The following is a 17979-nucleotide window of genomic DNA, read 5'->3' on the forward strand; positions in this document are numbered from 1 at the left end:
AAATCGTCCAGATAAAGATTCCTCCAGTCGCGACGAGAATCGAACTTAAGCCTATTCCAATCGAACAGCGCAATGTACCATCGTCCTTCCAATTGCGCTACGGAGGCACTTATTACATTAAAATATATTACATTAAATTTTTCAGTTCGCATGGTTCCTTTTAATTAATTAATTTATTTTTTTGTTTCTGTGATTGCTGCTATTTTAAAATGTCTTTCATTTAATAGTTGGTCTAATTATATTTCTTTATATGCTATTCCTCTTAGGTTACAGTTTGCTATGTGTATTATATTTTCTCGTTTCCATTTTTGTTTTGCCTTTTCCATTTCAGGGGCGTTTTCCATAGATTCATTTCGATTACTTTTCTCTATTGGCTTAAAAGTAGATTAATTTAGATTAATTATTAATGTTTTTATTATTATTATTATCACACGTATCGTGTCAAACCGAAGCAGAGAGCTACCAGTTACCTGTGGAGTACCACAGGGAGCTGTACTCTCCCCAACTCTATTCAACATTTACACGCACGATATTAATCAGCTACCATCAAAGGTAAGATATTCCAATACGCAGACGATACAGCAATAATATCCATCCATAATAACGCAAGCATAGCTCAAACAAATATGTAACATGACATAAAGCTGATCATACACTGGCTTACGAAAAACTCCATACACCTAAACTCAGAAAAGACAAAATTAACGATATTCAGAAATCCACTGACTCGGCCAGTTGATAACAAATATATAACCATTCAACATCCGCTTTCCAACATAAAAAACACACACAACAGCAAAACCACTACAATCATTCAGGTTGCAAGAATACGATACCTTGAAATTTACTTTGATGCAGATATGGAATATCTGCATCGAAGTAAATTCCACATAAACCATAATAGCCACATAAAGTAAATTCCACATAAACTGGAATAGCCACATAAACCATCTACACAACAAACTCCGAACAATAAGTGGCAAACTCTACAGGTTAAAAAGCATAGTTCCCACAAGCCTAAAAACACTAATATACAAAGCGCTATGCCAAAATATACTAAGATATGCTATAACAACGTATGCTTTCTCTGCACCCTACAAAATAGATTAATGTCGCTACAGTACAAAATGATAAAACTGATCTTTTGGGAACAAAGAGAAAATAACGACCTTATATACGCAATGTCAGAACACAAAATACTGACAGCAAAACATTTATGTCACTATGCAGCTTTGCTAAAACATTATTTTCGATCCCAACTACAGGACAGTCAGAAATGCATACCGTATAACAAGACCTCAGACTACTAATTATATCACATATAAATACAATAATCACTACGGAAAGGCCACGCGAAACTTCTACATCCCAGACATGATAAACAAATTACCTTTTGAATACAGAAACCTTACAAACTACAATAGCCTGAAAAGAGCTCTAAGGGCATATGAACAAGAAACACGCACCCAAAATACCATACAAACTTAATGAAACACAATATATTCATTCAGGCTTCCGCTTCAGCGATGCATCAATACATTCCAAGTTATTGTGTGTGTGTGTGTGTGTGTGTGTGTGTGTGTGTGTGTGTGTGTGTGTGTGTGTGTGGGTGGGTGGGTGGGTGGGTGGGTGGGTGGGTGGGTGGGTGGGTGGGTGTGGGTGCGTACGTGGGTGCGGGCGCGGGCGCGCGCGTGCGTGCGTGTGAGTGTGAGTGCGCGAATTTCTCAATCATAGATTTCGTAGCTTCCCAACACAGCAAAAAAAAAAAAAACCATAAATAATAACCAACTGGTGTCATCCTCAGATAAGCTTACACATAAGCTTCAAGGATGAAAGCAGAGAAATTAGTTCTCATCCAAGATGTATCATATGTAACCAAGTGCATGTAATGTATGTATCGCATATAAACCAAAGTATGTAATGTATGTATTATATGTAAACAAATGTATGTAATGTAAGTATCATATGTGAACAAATGTAAGTAATGTAGCATATGTAATCAAATGTATGTAATGTATGTAATAACTGTAACAAAAGTATGCAATATAGAGTGCTTATATCCATTGATATTATATATATATATATAGAGTGCTTGTAAAATGTAAAATTGCAAAGAAACATCTGTAGTAATCATCATTATGAATATTATAATAATATATGTTGTAAATAGTTATTGTTATTATTATTATTTAAAAAAAACTTTATGCACGAGAAACTATTTGTTTGCATAATTGTCTTCATATAATGTACGTAATTTATCTGAGAAATAATTAAAAAAATTATTATTATTAGTTATGCATTATACAAAAAATTCTGTATAATCTTCATTGTTGATATTAGAAGAAAATGTGCTGTAAATATAGAGGCAAAAAAGTATTATTAATATTTTTAATTGAAATCCAATGTAGAAAATGAACCAAATATGCATCACTTAGTACTGATTTTTGTAAAATTATAAGTTGGAATATCACTCAAGACGATTATTGTATAGGTGTAAATATTTTTGAAATCAATAAAAAATATTATTATAATAATAATATTTGGTTGCAGATCAAGTGTTGATCAATTTTATTATTAAACTGAACCAACTAGTTTTGCCACACTTTAACTGTTAGCATCTTCAGGGTACATTATAAGTTTAAACAATCTCACAATTATGCGTAACTGCAAAACTGCTCATTACTCGCTTTGATAAAAATCTATGATTTATTTCATTTATTTTTTTTTTCAGATTAGTGACACTTTAAACAATGTTTTGTGATCAATAAAACATAAATAAATAATTGCTATTGATCTCGAACTACGACATATATGATATTATTAGGTGTAATGACTAAGGTTATAGCACAAAAGAAATAAAGGAAATTGTCAGTTTTGCAGTTACGCATAATTGTGAGATTGTTTAAACTTATAATGTACCGTGAAGATGCCAACAGTTAAAGTGTGGCGAAACTAGTTGGTTCAGTTTAATAATAAAATTGATCAACACTTGATCTGCAACCAAATATTATTATTATACTAATTTATGATCAAGACCTTCATAAAAAATAGTATTATTTAAAAACATTACTACTACTAATGCTACTAACACACTAGATCTGTCAGGGAGTCCAATATTTATCGTAGAATGTCTACTCGAATAATAACAGCAGATAATATACAATATACTTATGCTTAGAATGTGAAACAACAAAAACAGGTGCCAGGGATAATCAATCACACCCACACAATTCCTTCCACACAATTGGAAGGTGAATAAGATATGGCTGAGATATATTTGTACTTGCCAGAAGAGAAAGTCAGAGTAAAGAGGAGTGACCAACATTGCTTATTGAAAGGGCCTCAATAGGAAATGTGGTAACTCCTCACAGCAATGCAACGGTGCTTCATACTGTTTCTAATGGTATCCAGGAGCTCTATTGCTAATAACAACATTGCTCCTGTAAATTCTCCAAGTCTCTCAAGTTTGGAGCGGATTAAAAGAAACAACACTTTTACCTGGAGCATCCCAGACATGTTCAATAGAATAGGGAAACAAAATCACGAATCTGCATAAAAATTGTCAAAAGTAAGGTTCACAGCATGGGTTTCGATTATAGAACCGCAATAAGCAAGCTCCATATCATCCGCACCAACATGTAGCGTCGTCTTCACTCGTGCAAAGAAATTGTACAGTGCGAACTAGGAAACTTGGAAAGCTATGATATAGAGCGAGGAATCATGCTACACCTTGTAGCGAGCAGATGGATGGGTGTGGGTGTGGTGAATTAATGGTGAACGTTTCTTACCGGAGTCCGTAACACAAACTATGAAATTCAAAAGTGGCAGTGTGATGATATTTTTTATGTTTTTCCTGGTTTGGCCTCGGATCTCTGTTTGTGCTGCCACGAGCATTCAGCTCCAAGAAGTATCTGAATATATTGGAAAATGTAATGCTTCCTACTTTGTGACATCTCTACGGAAATTACCATTGTCTCTTTCAGTAAGACAATGCAACGTCTCATAAGGCCACTGCTGTAACTTCGTGGTTTCTGAAAATGAACGTCACCACACTTGACTAGCTTCCACAAAGCCCAGATCTCAACCCTATTGAACATCCTTAAGATGAACAAGAGCAACGGGAGAAGTTAAGCGACGTTCGTTCCTCAACAGTCCGTGACTACATTACAGGCCAACAGGAATAACACACACACACACACACACACACGCACACACACACACACACACATACACTTTACCTTAGAACAATTAAGTTAAACAGGGCAGACACACTGAAAAACCCAAACCTCCAACGACGTCAAAATATGTTTAAATTTAAAACTCTATGATAACTAATATGCTAAAAACTAAGTCTTTAGTTTGAGCCATGTTACTTTATCAGTAAAATAATAACATTATTAATGTGGAATAGATTTATTCATACATACGTGGAGCGTAAATCAGAGACAATCACAAAAATGGATATTTATATCGCCAGTGATGCACAATTGGAAGAAACACAAGCAGTTATTACTGCCTCACATGAGCAATATACTGTATGAGTTGAGGGATGACTAACATTATAGTTATGAACAAGTGCATATATCTTAGTGACGTATACGGCGGCTCGAATTATGCAACTTCACAATTAATATTTCTAAACTATGTGACGTCATCCACTTTTCAAGCGAATGCATGAATTGCAAGATTTTCTGCATACATTTTCTTTGTATGTAACCATAATTTTAATTGAAAAAAAAAAATAGAAAAAAAATGACGAATATTTCGCTACATCTTTGTTTAGTGATTCGGAATATACAGTAATTTAAATTTAAATCTAAATTTATGTTTAACAAAAGGGAATTTTAAGGTTTGTTATGATGACATAACATGTCATCATTCGTTACTCCACATAACATGGTATTCATTATTCGACCAGTTCATCAGCAATACGTCTGGACGCTTTGTATGATTCTAGTTTTATTATTAAGAATCTTTGCGAATTATATCCTTTAATACTTGCGTCATTTCCGGGCCAATACTATCGTGCATATTTGAAAGTACTAATCACAACAAATATTTAATGTGATGAGTGAAAAATTAAAGTATATGAATTGCATTATGAACAGTTTTCGTATACTTTTTGCCTTGAGAAACATCCACTAATTTACGTGTAAATAAGTACTCCTCCCCACCCCCTAATTGCAAGTGTTACACGTTCATTCTTCGAACGTCGATTTCTCCGTCTTCTAGTGGTGAAAATTTGAGAATCTTTGGAAGGAAAACATTTTCCTCTGCACACGAAACTAAGTAAGTCACCCTCATTTGAAATATTAATGTTCATTAAAACATAATATGGGCACTAAAATATTAACATTTTATTTTCATAAGCCATCAATCATCCGCCAATGAAAGGGAATTCAACTCTTCTGGAATGCTATTTTATTTCTTGAAGGAAATTATTTGCGACACTTCCTTTTCTTAGCCTTAACGTACCTTCTTTACAGCGTTTCTCTCTCTCTCTCTCTCTCTCTCTCTCTTTCTCTTTATCAACAGTCATACCGTATTCTCCATGACTTGCGACTGCGTGAATGACGTCATGGCAGCCAGGGCTGAAACAGGATATTGTCGTGACGTTGTTCTCCTCATGTTCGAATCCGCCATCTTGTTTAAGTCACTTTCATAAAATAAAACACAACTAATTGTAAATTGATCACCAATCCAAGGGTAGAGAAATTTCTATTATACTGCGCCACTCTATCCTTAGATAAGTCTATATAAAACAGTAGGATCAATTCAAAGTTAGTTAGCAGTCTCCTCATTCATTCTGGCCAAAGTATTTATTTTCTACTTGGGATTCCCGCAAGGTTCGAATTTTTGTGAACGGTGCAATAAAAAGGAATTCAGGCAAACACAATAAGTAGATTAACAAATGAAACCTTTAATATAAGCTATATAACACATACATAAATTTACTTCTAATTTTAGACAATAGAATCAAGTTAAACATTAGGTCATGTCAATCACATTAGTTCATCTTCCAAACCTTCACATACACTTTCTCAGTTTCTGAGTCACGAAGTTCCTACACTTAATTAAACATAATAGAACTTCCTATCTAATCAGTTTCCACACATTTCTCAGCCATGCTATAAGCTCAAAAATATCGCAGGCACTAATAGCTGTAAATATCTCTCAAGCAATTCTTATCTTCAATTCCCAATTTCGAAGAATTTCCACAGTTAAGGTTAGGTTAAATGTAGTGTAATTAACACTCAATTCTTCATGCATTGAAATAATTCAATATGATAGTCCTTATCTTATAGCATGCTCAGTGCAGATGTATTTTATTGTATTTATATTTATGAAGCCTTCCAACTCTATCTTTTAGTAATATATTCATATTTCTTTATTTTCTCTATTTTTCGTTCCTAATTTAATTCTTTCATTGTTTTTTCATTTCTGTTATGAGGAAATTAGGCTATATTTGGGTTTTTCCTCATAAATTTCATTTAAGCTGCTATTAATCTTTGCTTACCTTTTATTTTCATTAGCCAAATTTCACCCACATGCAGTATTCGTCAAGGTAGTCTATTTTAACCATTTAATCGAGTCTTTCTTTGCACCAAGTAAGGTTTAATCATAAAATTTATTACACCTGTTATTTATAAGAGGTTTGTAATATTCTATGATATGACTAGTAGCAACTATTGCTGGCATATTACTATAAAAAGGAAATGATTACAGTAATATCAGTTTATTAAACTTTTCCAACTTCCTTATATTCGTTCACCAGATACAGTTTTTGTTTTGCTATCTTTTGCATCAAATGTTTCTTCTGAATCATTAGACTGTTTCTAAAAATGTTAAAATAAATGTTTCTAAGAGATGTTCATTTTTTTCCCTTCATTAATTCATCCTTTCTCCCTTCAGATATGCTAACTGGGTACGCCAGTATTTCTGAATGCCCCGGATTTTCATATAGAAAATAGACAGTCCTTTTTTTTTTCTTTTTGGTCATTCTCTCTGTTTCCATTCCGTTGTTAAGTTTAGATTACAGTGATAGCTGTCATATTTCTAAGCAATTAAGTCGGCCTGATGTGGATTTGCCCTTCTTTATGATGCCGTTACCTTGTAACTAGGTAATCTATTCCTTAAGATAATTCAAAATAAATTCATCCTATCTTTTATAAGATCCTGTTTCATCCTTTCATCCTGATTTTTATTCATGCTGTCTTTTATGGGTTGGAGTCTCTTATCCATTGAAATTAGTAGTTGTTTTTTTCCTGTCTTTTTGCTTTCATGGTCATATACGTTCTGATAAAATATCCTGATATACAGGGTGATCCAAAATTCCACGTACAAACTTTGAAGGGGAGGTAGAGAACATCAGAGGAAAGCATGACCGGACCGGAAGGTACTAACAGGGACACAAAGATACAGAAATAGCACAAGGCAGTAAGTAGTGTAAAAAACTTTATTAGGCGTAACTGAACAGTTCAATAGTAGTTGATGCATAATATGGTAAACGAGGTGCATGTCTGCACATCTCAGTGTTCGTAAAACGACGCATGTTCTTCGTACGACTTTGAAAGCTCGAATGAGGAAGTCCAATTGCTCACCTGGAGCGCTGGCGAACAGCGCCACCTATCACTTTCGGGTGGCGTTTCCGGTCATGCTTTCCTGAATATGGTTGATTTTGATGTTCTCTACCTCCCCTCAAAGTTTGTACGTGGAATTTTAAATATATATATATATATATATATATTACATAACTTTCTTAGACTTTGAACTTTACCAACAAAGATCATATTTTCTTATTTCTGCAGCTCGAAACCATACTTTTATAATGAATTGTACTAAGTTATCCTTTGTATTACAATTTAATTTATCCGAGTCTCTTTTTCACTATGGCCCACAAATTTTCTATTGGGTTAATGTCAGAAGAGTTACCTGCCAATGAACCAACTGGATATGATTTTTGAGGTATTGTACTCACTTTTTTCTTTTTTTTTCTTTTTTTTTTTGAAGTGGCATGAAACGAGATCCTGTTGAAATATGAGTTCTTTGTCTTTTCTGGTTCTGGTAACAGTTGCAGTCTGTTAAGTTTGTAGTCGATGCAGAATGAGTATGATGTAATACCATATATTGAATTATTTCACATAATGCCTTATAGGTTAGTATTTTTGAATGTGATGGTGCAATGTCTTTTAATTGATGTAGTTTGCTTGCTATTATCCTGAGTTTGTTGTGAAGGTAGTTTATGGCAGTTACAACCAGCATTGTAGTGAATTGTTGGCAACGTGTGAATTGGAGGTAACTTGAAAACAATACACAAGTGAATTGTTTTCACTTGTGTAATGGTTGTGGTATTGGAATAAATGCTTTTTGTATATGAAAATGGATGTGGAATAGTGAGATATTTAGTTTCAATCGGTTTGGTGGGTGGGAAAATTGATGTGATAATAATAATAAGTAGAAGAAAAAGAAGAAGAATCATAATCATCATCATAATCATCATCATAATGAAATAAATATATTTATAATATCAAAATACCAGCAAACGCCTTTTATTTCCGTATAGGGAGTAGGCGAGGCCGTTTCAACCCTGTCTAATGTTTAGAGTCTGAGAGGGGGGGGGGGGTCATTTCAATCTCCACCAGTAGCTGTCTTGGGCCAGCTCTCTGGCTATTAGTTGGGAACTGAACTGTCTCTTCAATCTCCAAAAATTAGATACTACTAAAATGGCCTTCCCTACTTCCGATAGGGAAATAAAAGGTGTTGGAGGTTAATAATAATAAGTAAGCATTTATAATATCAATTTAAATAATAAATTTGATAATACTAATAATAAGAGGGCATAATGAACCGCCATTTTTACTTATGAGTAAAAAGAATGTTTACTATACAAAATCCAGAAAATTTTCAAACATTCAAGCAAACCGACTGCATTTATCATACATTTCTGTGATGAATTAAATATTTATCGTACACTGCACAATTATACTTAATTTCTTCATACGTGTACTAATCATTGCATCAAAATGAATTTTATGAATGTTACTATAAACTATAAAAATTGCATTACGTATTTTAGGAATTAAATATTTATAGTAGCTATAATAACTTAATATTCAAAATTATCTTCATTATTTAACTTTACTAATCGTTTCTGCGCTTTTTTCCTTAATATTTTCGTTTATAAATAATTAAATAAATCACTTAGAAAGATACAAAGATTATTCATTAATTTTTGAATCAGGGGAAATTAAACAAATTCCACGCCAAAATTTCAAGTGAGAATCCATTTCTCATCATCCAATTTATGAAGCACGCCATCGCTGTTATACGTGTACATTGTAAATGATTGTCCTTTAGGAGTGGTTGCATAACGATTTTCGCATAGGGTGGCTTCAGTAGTTTTATATGTAATAACATCATAAGACTGAAAATTTGTTCGAATAATCTCTGCTGCTTTTTTCACATCTGCAATATTTCGATAGTCATTGGTGAAGAAACAAATCTTTCCTTCACAACCAGAACTCATAACTTCCATGGTGTATTTCACTGCTGAGAATTCTCCCTTGTGTACAAGTTCTACTGCCTTTAGCCAACTGTAGTCAAGCTTGGTTAATCCTTTACCGTCTTTATTATTTGCTTTTCTTGGAAGTATCCATTTTCCAGCGTATTTGTTGTCTCGGTTATATCCGTGGTTTTCATTTCTGGCCCAAATGGTTTTAAATCCAGGAGTTTTATTCGGACTAAAGCAAGCAACTCCAGTTGCTGATTGATTTTTCTGTTGTGAAGAAAAATAAACATATGAGATTCATTACAATAATATTTCTTCATCACTTGAATATAATGTTAGTTAACAGAAGTAATTTTTATTTTCAGTCTCTCCACAAGGACATGCACATCATTTATTGTGTGGAATGTTCCTGTGGATTTGTTTATTAGAAATCAACATAAGTGTTGGTGATAGACAAGAAATATTTTGAACAGTACGAAGGCAGTTTTAGTGGTCATTAGGAATTATGGCCAAAGTATGGCTTTGAGTCTGTCTCTTTTAGGGATGATTTTTTATTTATTTATTAATCATTTTTTATTGATTACATTCTTGATTTTGGCTTAACATGTCCAGTTTGTAACGTTGAAATGACCAAATCTAAAGAAGCTATTGATTATGTATTAAAGTTGGGATGCAGCTTATGAATATCATATTTCTCTCATGATCATCGATGTCTATACCGAGGATCATATGACATACATGATGTTCATCTATCTAGTGATGCTATCCCAAATTAAATACGGCCTGACTATTAATATAATCACATAAATAAGCAAAACATTATTTATTAGTATTATTTAACTATAGAAATCTAGATAAAAAAGATCTAATTAAGTTAGGGGCCTAACAAATCAAGATATAATAAAAATATAAAATTTTAGAACTAGTAGATATTTTTAGATTCCTACGATGTGCTTTATGAAATGAAGATGAAAAAATATATAAAATCAATAAATCACTACATTTGGAAAACAAACAAAAATAGATACAACATGTAAATCAGGAGTAGATTTCCAAAGTATTTTATAGTTTTAAAATAAATGGAAATAGAAGAGATGGAAGACCGAGACGGTGATGATGATGATTAAACCAAAACAGATCCCTTGGTCTAAAATGCATAAGGAAGAAGAAGAAGAAAAAGAGGAACCATAAAAGAAAATATCCTTTCCAAAAACTGATGTTGATCAGCGCCTTGTGTTGGATGCATGTATGGACTGAGAAAGAAGTTTATTAATGTTTTTTGTTTTCCTTTTGAAGAGTGCAGGTTAGTTGTATGGGAATAGTTCTTGAGGAATGTTGTTCTAGAGGAAAGAGGTGAACGGAATAAAAGAGGATAAAGAGAAGCAGGTTCGGTGTGTTTCCAGTTGCACAGTAAAGAGGTGCTCGGTAGCTGCGGCGCTTGTATTAACACAGGTGCAACAGAAAGTGGATAATAATTCAATTGAGCAGTGACTTGGAAGTACCTGTCGAATAAACACTGCGTCTGTAACACAGAGGTTGAAGTGAAATCTGTAAGAGAAGGATCATCTATGAACACAATTGCTCTCCTCTGGACGGCATCAAATATCTTAAGGGAAGTTTTAGGTGCACCACCTCCAAAATGTGAGCAACATTCTAAGCATGAACTGATTTGGGATTTGTATATATTTAAGAGTTGATTGGGGAAAAGCCTCTCGAAAAAGGAGACTATTGATGTGATGTGTTTATGCCAGAAGAGACTAGAGGTTAACTTTAGTCCAAGCTTTAATCCAGTGGTTCTTAACCGCTGTTCCCCAGAACACTGGTGATCGGCGAACTGGTTACAAGTGTTCCGCCGGTGAAAGATGTCACATGACACAGTTCTGAGAATAATTGGCTACTCTGAATAAAAATGTCGAGGGAATTATTTCCGTTATAACAGAATAATATTGGAAGAAAAGATTTCAAGTTACTTTCCTTCCTTAAATACACACAATTATGATCGGATACGAAATTCATTTGGCACAGTTAATACATCGAGTTTTGAATTTTCGTTACAAGAAGAACAATTAATCACCTTGTCAACGTATCGTACTCTAAAAATGAAATTCTCTGAAATAACTCTTGAGAAATTTTGGATTTTTGTCCAAGCCGAATACCCAGCTTTCTCTACAAGGGCGCTGTAATGTTACAGTTTTCAACATCATATTTGTGTGAGCTTGGTTTCTCAATATTAACTAATATAAAAACTAAAAAGCGTGAAAGACTTACTAATATAGACAAAGAGATGAGGGTAGTAGCTATATCACACATTAGACCTGATATTGCTGAAAGCCGACAAGCTCAAGTATCGCATTAAAATAAGTTCCATTTTTATAAAAAGCAAGTCCATGCATATTTTTATTGTTAGTTTTATGACCCTAATGCTTTTGGTGCTCCGCAAATTTTTCTTATAACCAAAAGTGTTCCGTGACTTCGAAAATGTTAACGACCACTGATTTAACCCATGTCCAATCTTTCACTTGGACGAGGACAACTTTAAACATGACAAAGTTGTCCTCGCCCAAGTTAAAGATCGAACGTAGATTAATGTTTACGTTCAATCTTTAACTTGGGCGAGGACAACTCGCCCAAGTCAAAGTAGTTGAGTAGTTGTAGATGTTCCTGTAACCTGGGATATCAGAGTACTGCATGGTTTGTCAAATGAGTAGGATGAGTGAAGAGTACTATCATCTACAAAGCTGTGATAGGATTGGTGGTTATTGTAAGTAAGTCATTTATGTACAGGAGAAAGAGCTTTGGTCGTAGGACAGAGCTTTGAGGCCCTCCGACATTAGCATTGAAGCTCGAAGAGAGGAAGCCGTTTACCATAACTTGCAGAGAAAGACAGAGAGAAAGCTGGATATCCAATTACAGAGGAAGACAGGGACATAAAAGGAGATGGCAATTTGTTTAGCAGGCATCGATACCACACACGTTTGAAACTTTGGACATGTCGAGGGAAGTACCACAAGTTTATCGGAACCTTTTCATGCCACGAGTCCAGTGGTGGGTGATGAAAGCTACAGAGTCAGCAATGAGTCTTGAATGGAGGAATCTGTACAGTTGGTCTCTGATTAATTAGTGGGCCTTCAAGTAGCGGAGGAGTTGACTATTGAAAAGTGTCTCCATCGTTTTGGAAAAGACAGAGGGCTGATGGTAATTGGTAATAGGATGGATATGAGAGTGAGTGGACTCTCATAATATTCTGAACAAATTTTGATACCTAGCAGAGTAAGAATAGTTCTTATAAAGTCTCCTGGTTCTGATTACTTTGAATTATGGCGAAAACATCTAAGATTCTGAAGACACACTGGTGGTGTTTTTCTCATCTTGTGATAAAATAAGGGCGTTTAAAGGTCTTCGCGTCCTAGATGGGATTCGAGTCCAGGTGTTTTTACTCGTCAGGGTGTAATTCTTAAATTTATATCTATAACTCTTTTGCATTGTCGTTACTATACCATCTTTTCACTATATCCGTGAAACATGAATACGATTCCCTATCATACGGAGCTCTATTATCCTAAGTGTCTTGGACGGTTTGCAGTTTCCTCCGTTCAAGCATTCATTAGCATAATGACGTAAGCTGAGTGAGTAAAAAAATCTATGAACACACGCTAACTATGTATTGTTGGTTGAGGACACGCGCAAAGAAGAAAGTCCCCCCCCCCGATCGTTTTTAAATATTATATATTATCATTGTAATTTGTATAATATGAATGAATTATTGAAATGTAACTATTTGCGCTTTATATAAAGAATAAATTAGTGTCTTTTGGATGCAAAATAAAACACTTTCTATGTTATTTTGGTTCGGAATCATTCCTTATTATAACTAAAGTATATAATGGTTACCTGACACTTAAGGATGGGATAACGAAAAGCCGCTTTTAGGTTACATCTTCCTTCATCTTTCCATTCATAATGTTCAATTTCAGGAAACCTGAAATGCTGAAAGTTTCCTGCTGTTTGCTTCATTTCTTTAATATGTCTATAGTCATTCGTGAAAAAAGAAATCGTTACACGCGGACATTCTTTCGAGAAGCACATTGCTTCCTGGAAAACTCCTCGTTGGACTAGCTCTAATACCTTCGACCATCCTCTCTCAAATTCTGTTCGACCTGCCCTGTCTTTCTCTTGATTGTTTAGTGCCAGCAACCATTTTCCTCCGTGTGCATTGGACGTTTTGTAAGAATCGTTCTTATTTTTTCCCCATAGTTGGTCACCAATATCAGTTTTTCTTACAAATTTGCAAGTATCAGAAGGAGATGCAAGCGCCATCTAGTATGATAAAGAGGCAAGAAATATAAAGTTAATAATTAAATATCGAATGACAAAGTTCTAGTGTAAAATTTGTTGGAGATATATTATAAAATATTTTATAAAATATTTTAAATGCTGGATTCTCTTCGCTTAAAAAACCCATTTCTCATACTCCACATAAATCCCGCAATATATTACTACTACATTATAAAAAGTAATAATGTTATAATATTTAGGATTTTATGGGCATCAGGGGGTCTCATACTGGTACATAAGAACATCAATATTAATTAGATATTATGGTGATGATAATTAATATTTAAAAAGCATTTACAAATCCAATCGCCATGTATCCTTGTCTTTCCTAACACTCATTTACCAGCTCTTGTATTTATAATAATTAAGGAAATTAAAATAAAACTGTTAAATAATTCCATCATCGTGTACCATCGCTTGTTTTTGTTAAGAACGATATAAAGAGAAAGAAAGAAAGAAACTGTTGATCTGCTCGCATTGTATTTTACTTAAGCTCACTCAAAAGGATGAATCGTATTTAATTTATTTTTAACTTAGAAAAGTTATGTTATGCTGAGCAGCTGAAGGAATTAAAATTAATTAAAATCTAGGAAAAGCATCGTTAGTTTTTCCATATTAACAATTAGAATTATAAAAAAACAAAGTTCAAAGCTGTATTCCATTGATCATGGGCAATAGAACATTAAAGCATCCAGTAGAAGTACTCTCTCACACTTCATAAGTCTTTCATTACTAAGGAAATGATAGAGGTACTTCAAAAAGTATTACAATATCTCAGAATAACTGCCTTGTACTGTTGTAGAAATGCAACTATAATTTAACGAAGGAATGTCATAAACAAAAGATAGGGGTAGGATGTGTTTAATTTCCTGATATAGTAGTATACCAGGAAACCTTAAAATCATATTTCTGTTTCCGATTATTTTAACTTTTCTTTAGAACACTTTTCATTATTTTTATTTAATCTTGTTCTCTCCATTTCGATAACTAAACTGCCTTGATAGATCCTTAATCATTCTATTATACTTGGACATTTTGTTTGTTATGTGTTGTCCCAATATATCCTGCTACAATGCATTGCATTCGTTAATCTAGTTAACAGCATGAAACATAATAAATCTATAAAAATCATTCGCAATTATTTCCTTGATTCACCTACACACTGTTTCTTACATCATTTCTGACATGAACTTTCTTTCATTTTCTCTGAGCTATTTTCCAGATTTAATACATCTAAAGGCAGACAGATTATCACTTTCAAATTACGTCATTACTGTGTCGTGTTTGCTTTAATCATAGCGATGCTCTACAAAATAACATTTTTTTTTTTTGTTTTTTTCCTACCACAACGAATACATCGGTTAGCGATGAAATATATCCGGAGGCTTTGTTTCTACTCAAGAATGAAAATGTTTAGGAAACTCAGTGTTAATTTTATATACATGGTCGCGTATATCAATAAATAAAGAATATTAATTTATTTTGATTATGTGGCATACGAAACCTGCTCTGGATAGGATACGACGGAATCCATTCCGGTAATTACCGCAGGCGTGTTGTGAACGCCTCTATTTTATTTTCTAGTTTTCTTTATAAATAATAAACTGCGGAAAAAATTATATGTTTTATAAATTTTATAAAAATTTGTAAAACGTAAAAAAATTACCGTAAAAAATCGCGTTAACTGATTAATCACTCGCTTAAAGCGGGAAATAGTATCATTTCACTTAATCGCGCTAACTGATTATCCCGCATATCGAATTTGCGTTAAGGGAGGTTTTCCTGTATTCCAGATCCAATATCGCACTTTCATAACAGTGTTGTTTTAGGTTTATGGATACGCGCATGCGTAGTAAGCAGTAGGAACAACCAAAATAATTCCTATAATGTTAAAAAACCGTTTAATTTTCTTGACCAAAAAGCTCTGGAAAGACTTTTAATGGGATTATATTGATCAAGTGCATATAATAAACAACTATGTTATACGAACTAGTTTCACCAACTAAGCCTGTTGGCATCTTCAGGGTACATAACTGATGTAAGGCACTAAAAAGTAAAAAAATGTTACAAACTCTAATCAACCGATTCCAATTATATTAAACAAAGAACAGAGCGCGTACAATACATGCATAGAGCGTGCATGATATCACTTGTTGTTATTTAGGAACGGTCTATAGTTGGCACTATAATTCAGTTCTGGCGAGTTGAAGGATCTAATAAGGGTCTTCCAGATCACGGGCAAGATTAGTCCTTGGTTCCTGTTAAGGTTTTGTATACAGCGGGCAACTGTTGTGGCCTCCTTCATTTCTCAAGAAGAACCATAGCATAGAGTGGGATAGAAGCTCAATTCCTTACATATAGGAGGACTTCCGCTCCCGAATTTTTAAGGAGGCCACAACAGTTGCTCGCTGTATACAAAACCTTAACAGGAACCAAGGACTGATCTTGCCCGTGATCTGGAAGACCCTTATCATTTCCTTCAACTCGCCAGAACTGAATTATAGTGCCAACTATAGAACGTTTCTAAATAACAACAAGTGATATCATGCACGCTCTATGCATATATTGTACACGCTCTGTTCTTTGTTTAATATAATTGGAATCGGTTGATTATAGTTTGTAACAGTTTTTTACTTTTTAGTGTCTTACATCAGTTATGTACCATGAAGATGCCAACAGCCTTAGTTGGTGAAACTAGTTGGTATAACATAGTTGTTTAGTATATGCACTTGATTAATATAATCCCATTAAAAGTATTTTAATTCCTATAATAACATTAAAGAAAGTTGAGACTACTCTCTGATTCGTGCATTAAACTGAACATTGATTCGTGTAATTGTATTGATAAGTATAGAAAATCCAATCAATTTAAACAATATTAATTCTTTTTAAGATAATTTCAAAAATGATAGAATTATATCAATTTTGTATCAAAACGTATGACTCAAGCATTTATTATTTATAAAATTAAAAAATATTAAGCTATTTACCTTGTCAGCATTTGTAAAATAAAATTTTCGGAAACTACGCAATATCAGTATTTGATGCACGCACTAATTCATGAAACAAAAGTGAACTAACAGTGCTTTTAAACCCCGTACTAGCTCTCCCGATAGCGGAACATATCCTAGAATATTTTATCAGTTTTGTTTTTTCTCGCGTTTCATCTAACTGATAAATGTTGTTTTGACTTTTAAATTGCAGTTTATCAATCGGATTCAATGATATTCGATAACATAATGATGTAAGTGGGAGAGAGTTATCAATCAGATATTTCAATATTTTTATATTGCCTGTCTCATTTCTATTATTGCAGAAAAATAATATCACGATATAAGATTTAATACACTTGTTCTATGGGCTATTTACTCTATCTGCAAATTAGTAGGGAAGAACAGTTCCCCTTTTATCAAGAACAGAATAGACATACAGACAGAGAGAGAGAGAGAGAGAGAGAGAGAGAGGTTTAGAACATTTTGAAGAGCCTACATAAAGTATAAAATGCATAAAATAATTACTAGAAGACGTATCGCATCTCTCACTCTTTTTTAGATGAAAAACATTTATAAATAGTTTCTACTAAAATAAAGAGCCATTTCGGCGATGCAAAATTATATAAATCAAGTGGATATTAAATTCAGCATTATTTCAAAGCCGAATGCAGAATCTATGAAAGTTTCGCACGAAATTTGACCAGAGAGCTCCAGGAAAACACTTGCCAGCATTTACGCGTTTCCCTAGTGCGGACCGTATAGGAGCGCACTAGGGATATTCTGTCCAAGTGTCCATAATATTCGGCTTATATTGATCCATTTTGATAAGGTTTCACCGGCATGAGAGCTGTTTAGAACTGGTCAGTTCTGCTCAGAGACCAGGCAGAAACCTTAAGAGAGCAAAACCTCTCGTTCAGTACTAATACAGTGTATTCCCGTAAGCTGTCTCGTCAAATTTCGTACGACACTTTCATAGTTTCTGCATTCGGCTTTGAAATAATGCTGGATTTAATATTCACTTGATTTATATAATTTTGCATCGCCGAAATGAACCCTTTTGGCTCTTATTTAAGTAAACAATTTATGTGCCGACCGAGAGTTCGATTTCCTTAGTACTGGATTAGAATTGGATTGATTAGTTTT

At 33.8% G+C, this 17979-nt stretch overlaps 1 protein-coding gene across 1 annotated transcript; it reads right to left on the reverse strand.

Moving 5' to 3' along the window:
• Positions 1–9013: 9013 nt before the first annotated feature.
• Positions 9014–16914, reverse strand: LOC150106571 (uncharacterized). The gene is made up of 3 exons (XM_090392546.1): positions 16834–16914; positions 13400–13825; positions 9014–9775 (listed from the first exon to the last, which is right to left on the reverse strand). The coding sequence occupies exons 2-3, from the start codon at positions 13823–13825 to the stop codon at positions 9272–9274; spliced, it is 930 nt and encodes a 309-aa protein (XP_090248672.1). The 5' UTR covers positions 16834–16914; the 3' UTR covers positions 9014–9271.
• Positions 16915–17979: the final 1065 nt, after the last annotated feature.

This window comes from Typopeltis vanoorti, chromosome 5, assembly GCF_054136105.1.
Source record: "Typopeltis vanoorti isolate ZY-2024b chromosome 5, IOZ_Tvanoo_1.0, whole genome shotgun sequence".
In the NCBI taxonomy this organism is placed as follows: domain Eukaryota; kingdom Metazoa; phylum Arthropoda; class Arachnida; order Uropygi; family Thelyphonidae; genus Typopeltis; species Typopeltis vanoorti.

Excerpts from the sequence above, each read along its gene's own strand:
- LOC150106571 (XM_090392546.1), bottom strand. The coding sequence starts at position 13,825 with ATGGCGCTTGCATCTCCTTCTGATACTTGCAAATTTGTAAGAAAAACT. Across the intron at positions 9,776-13,399 it reads ATCCCATCCTTAAGTGTCAG|AAAAATCAATCAGCAACTGG; the intron begins GTAACCATTATA and ends TCTTCACAACAG.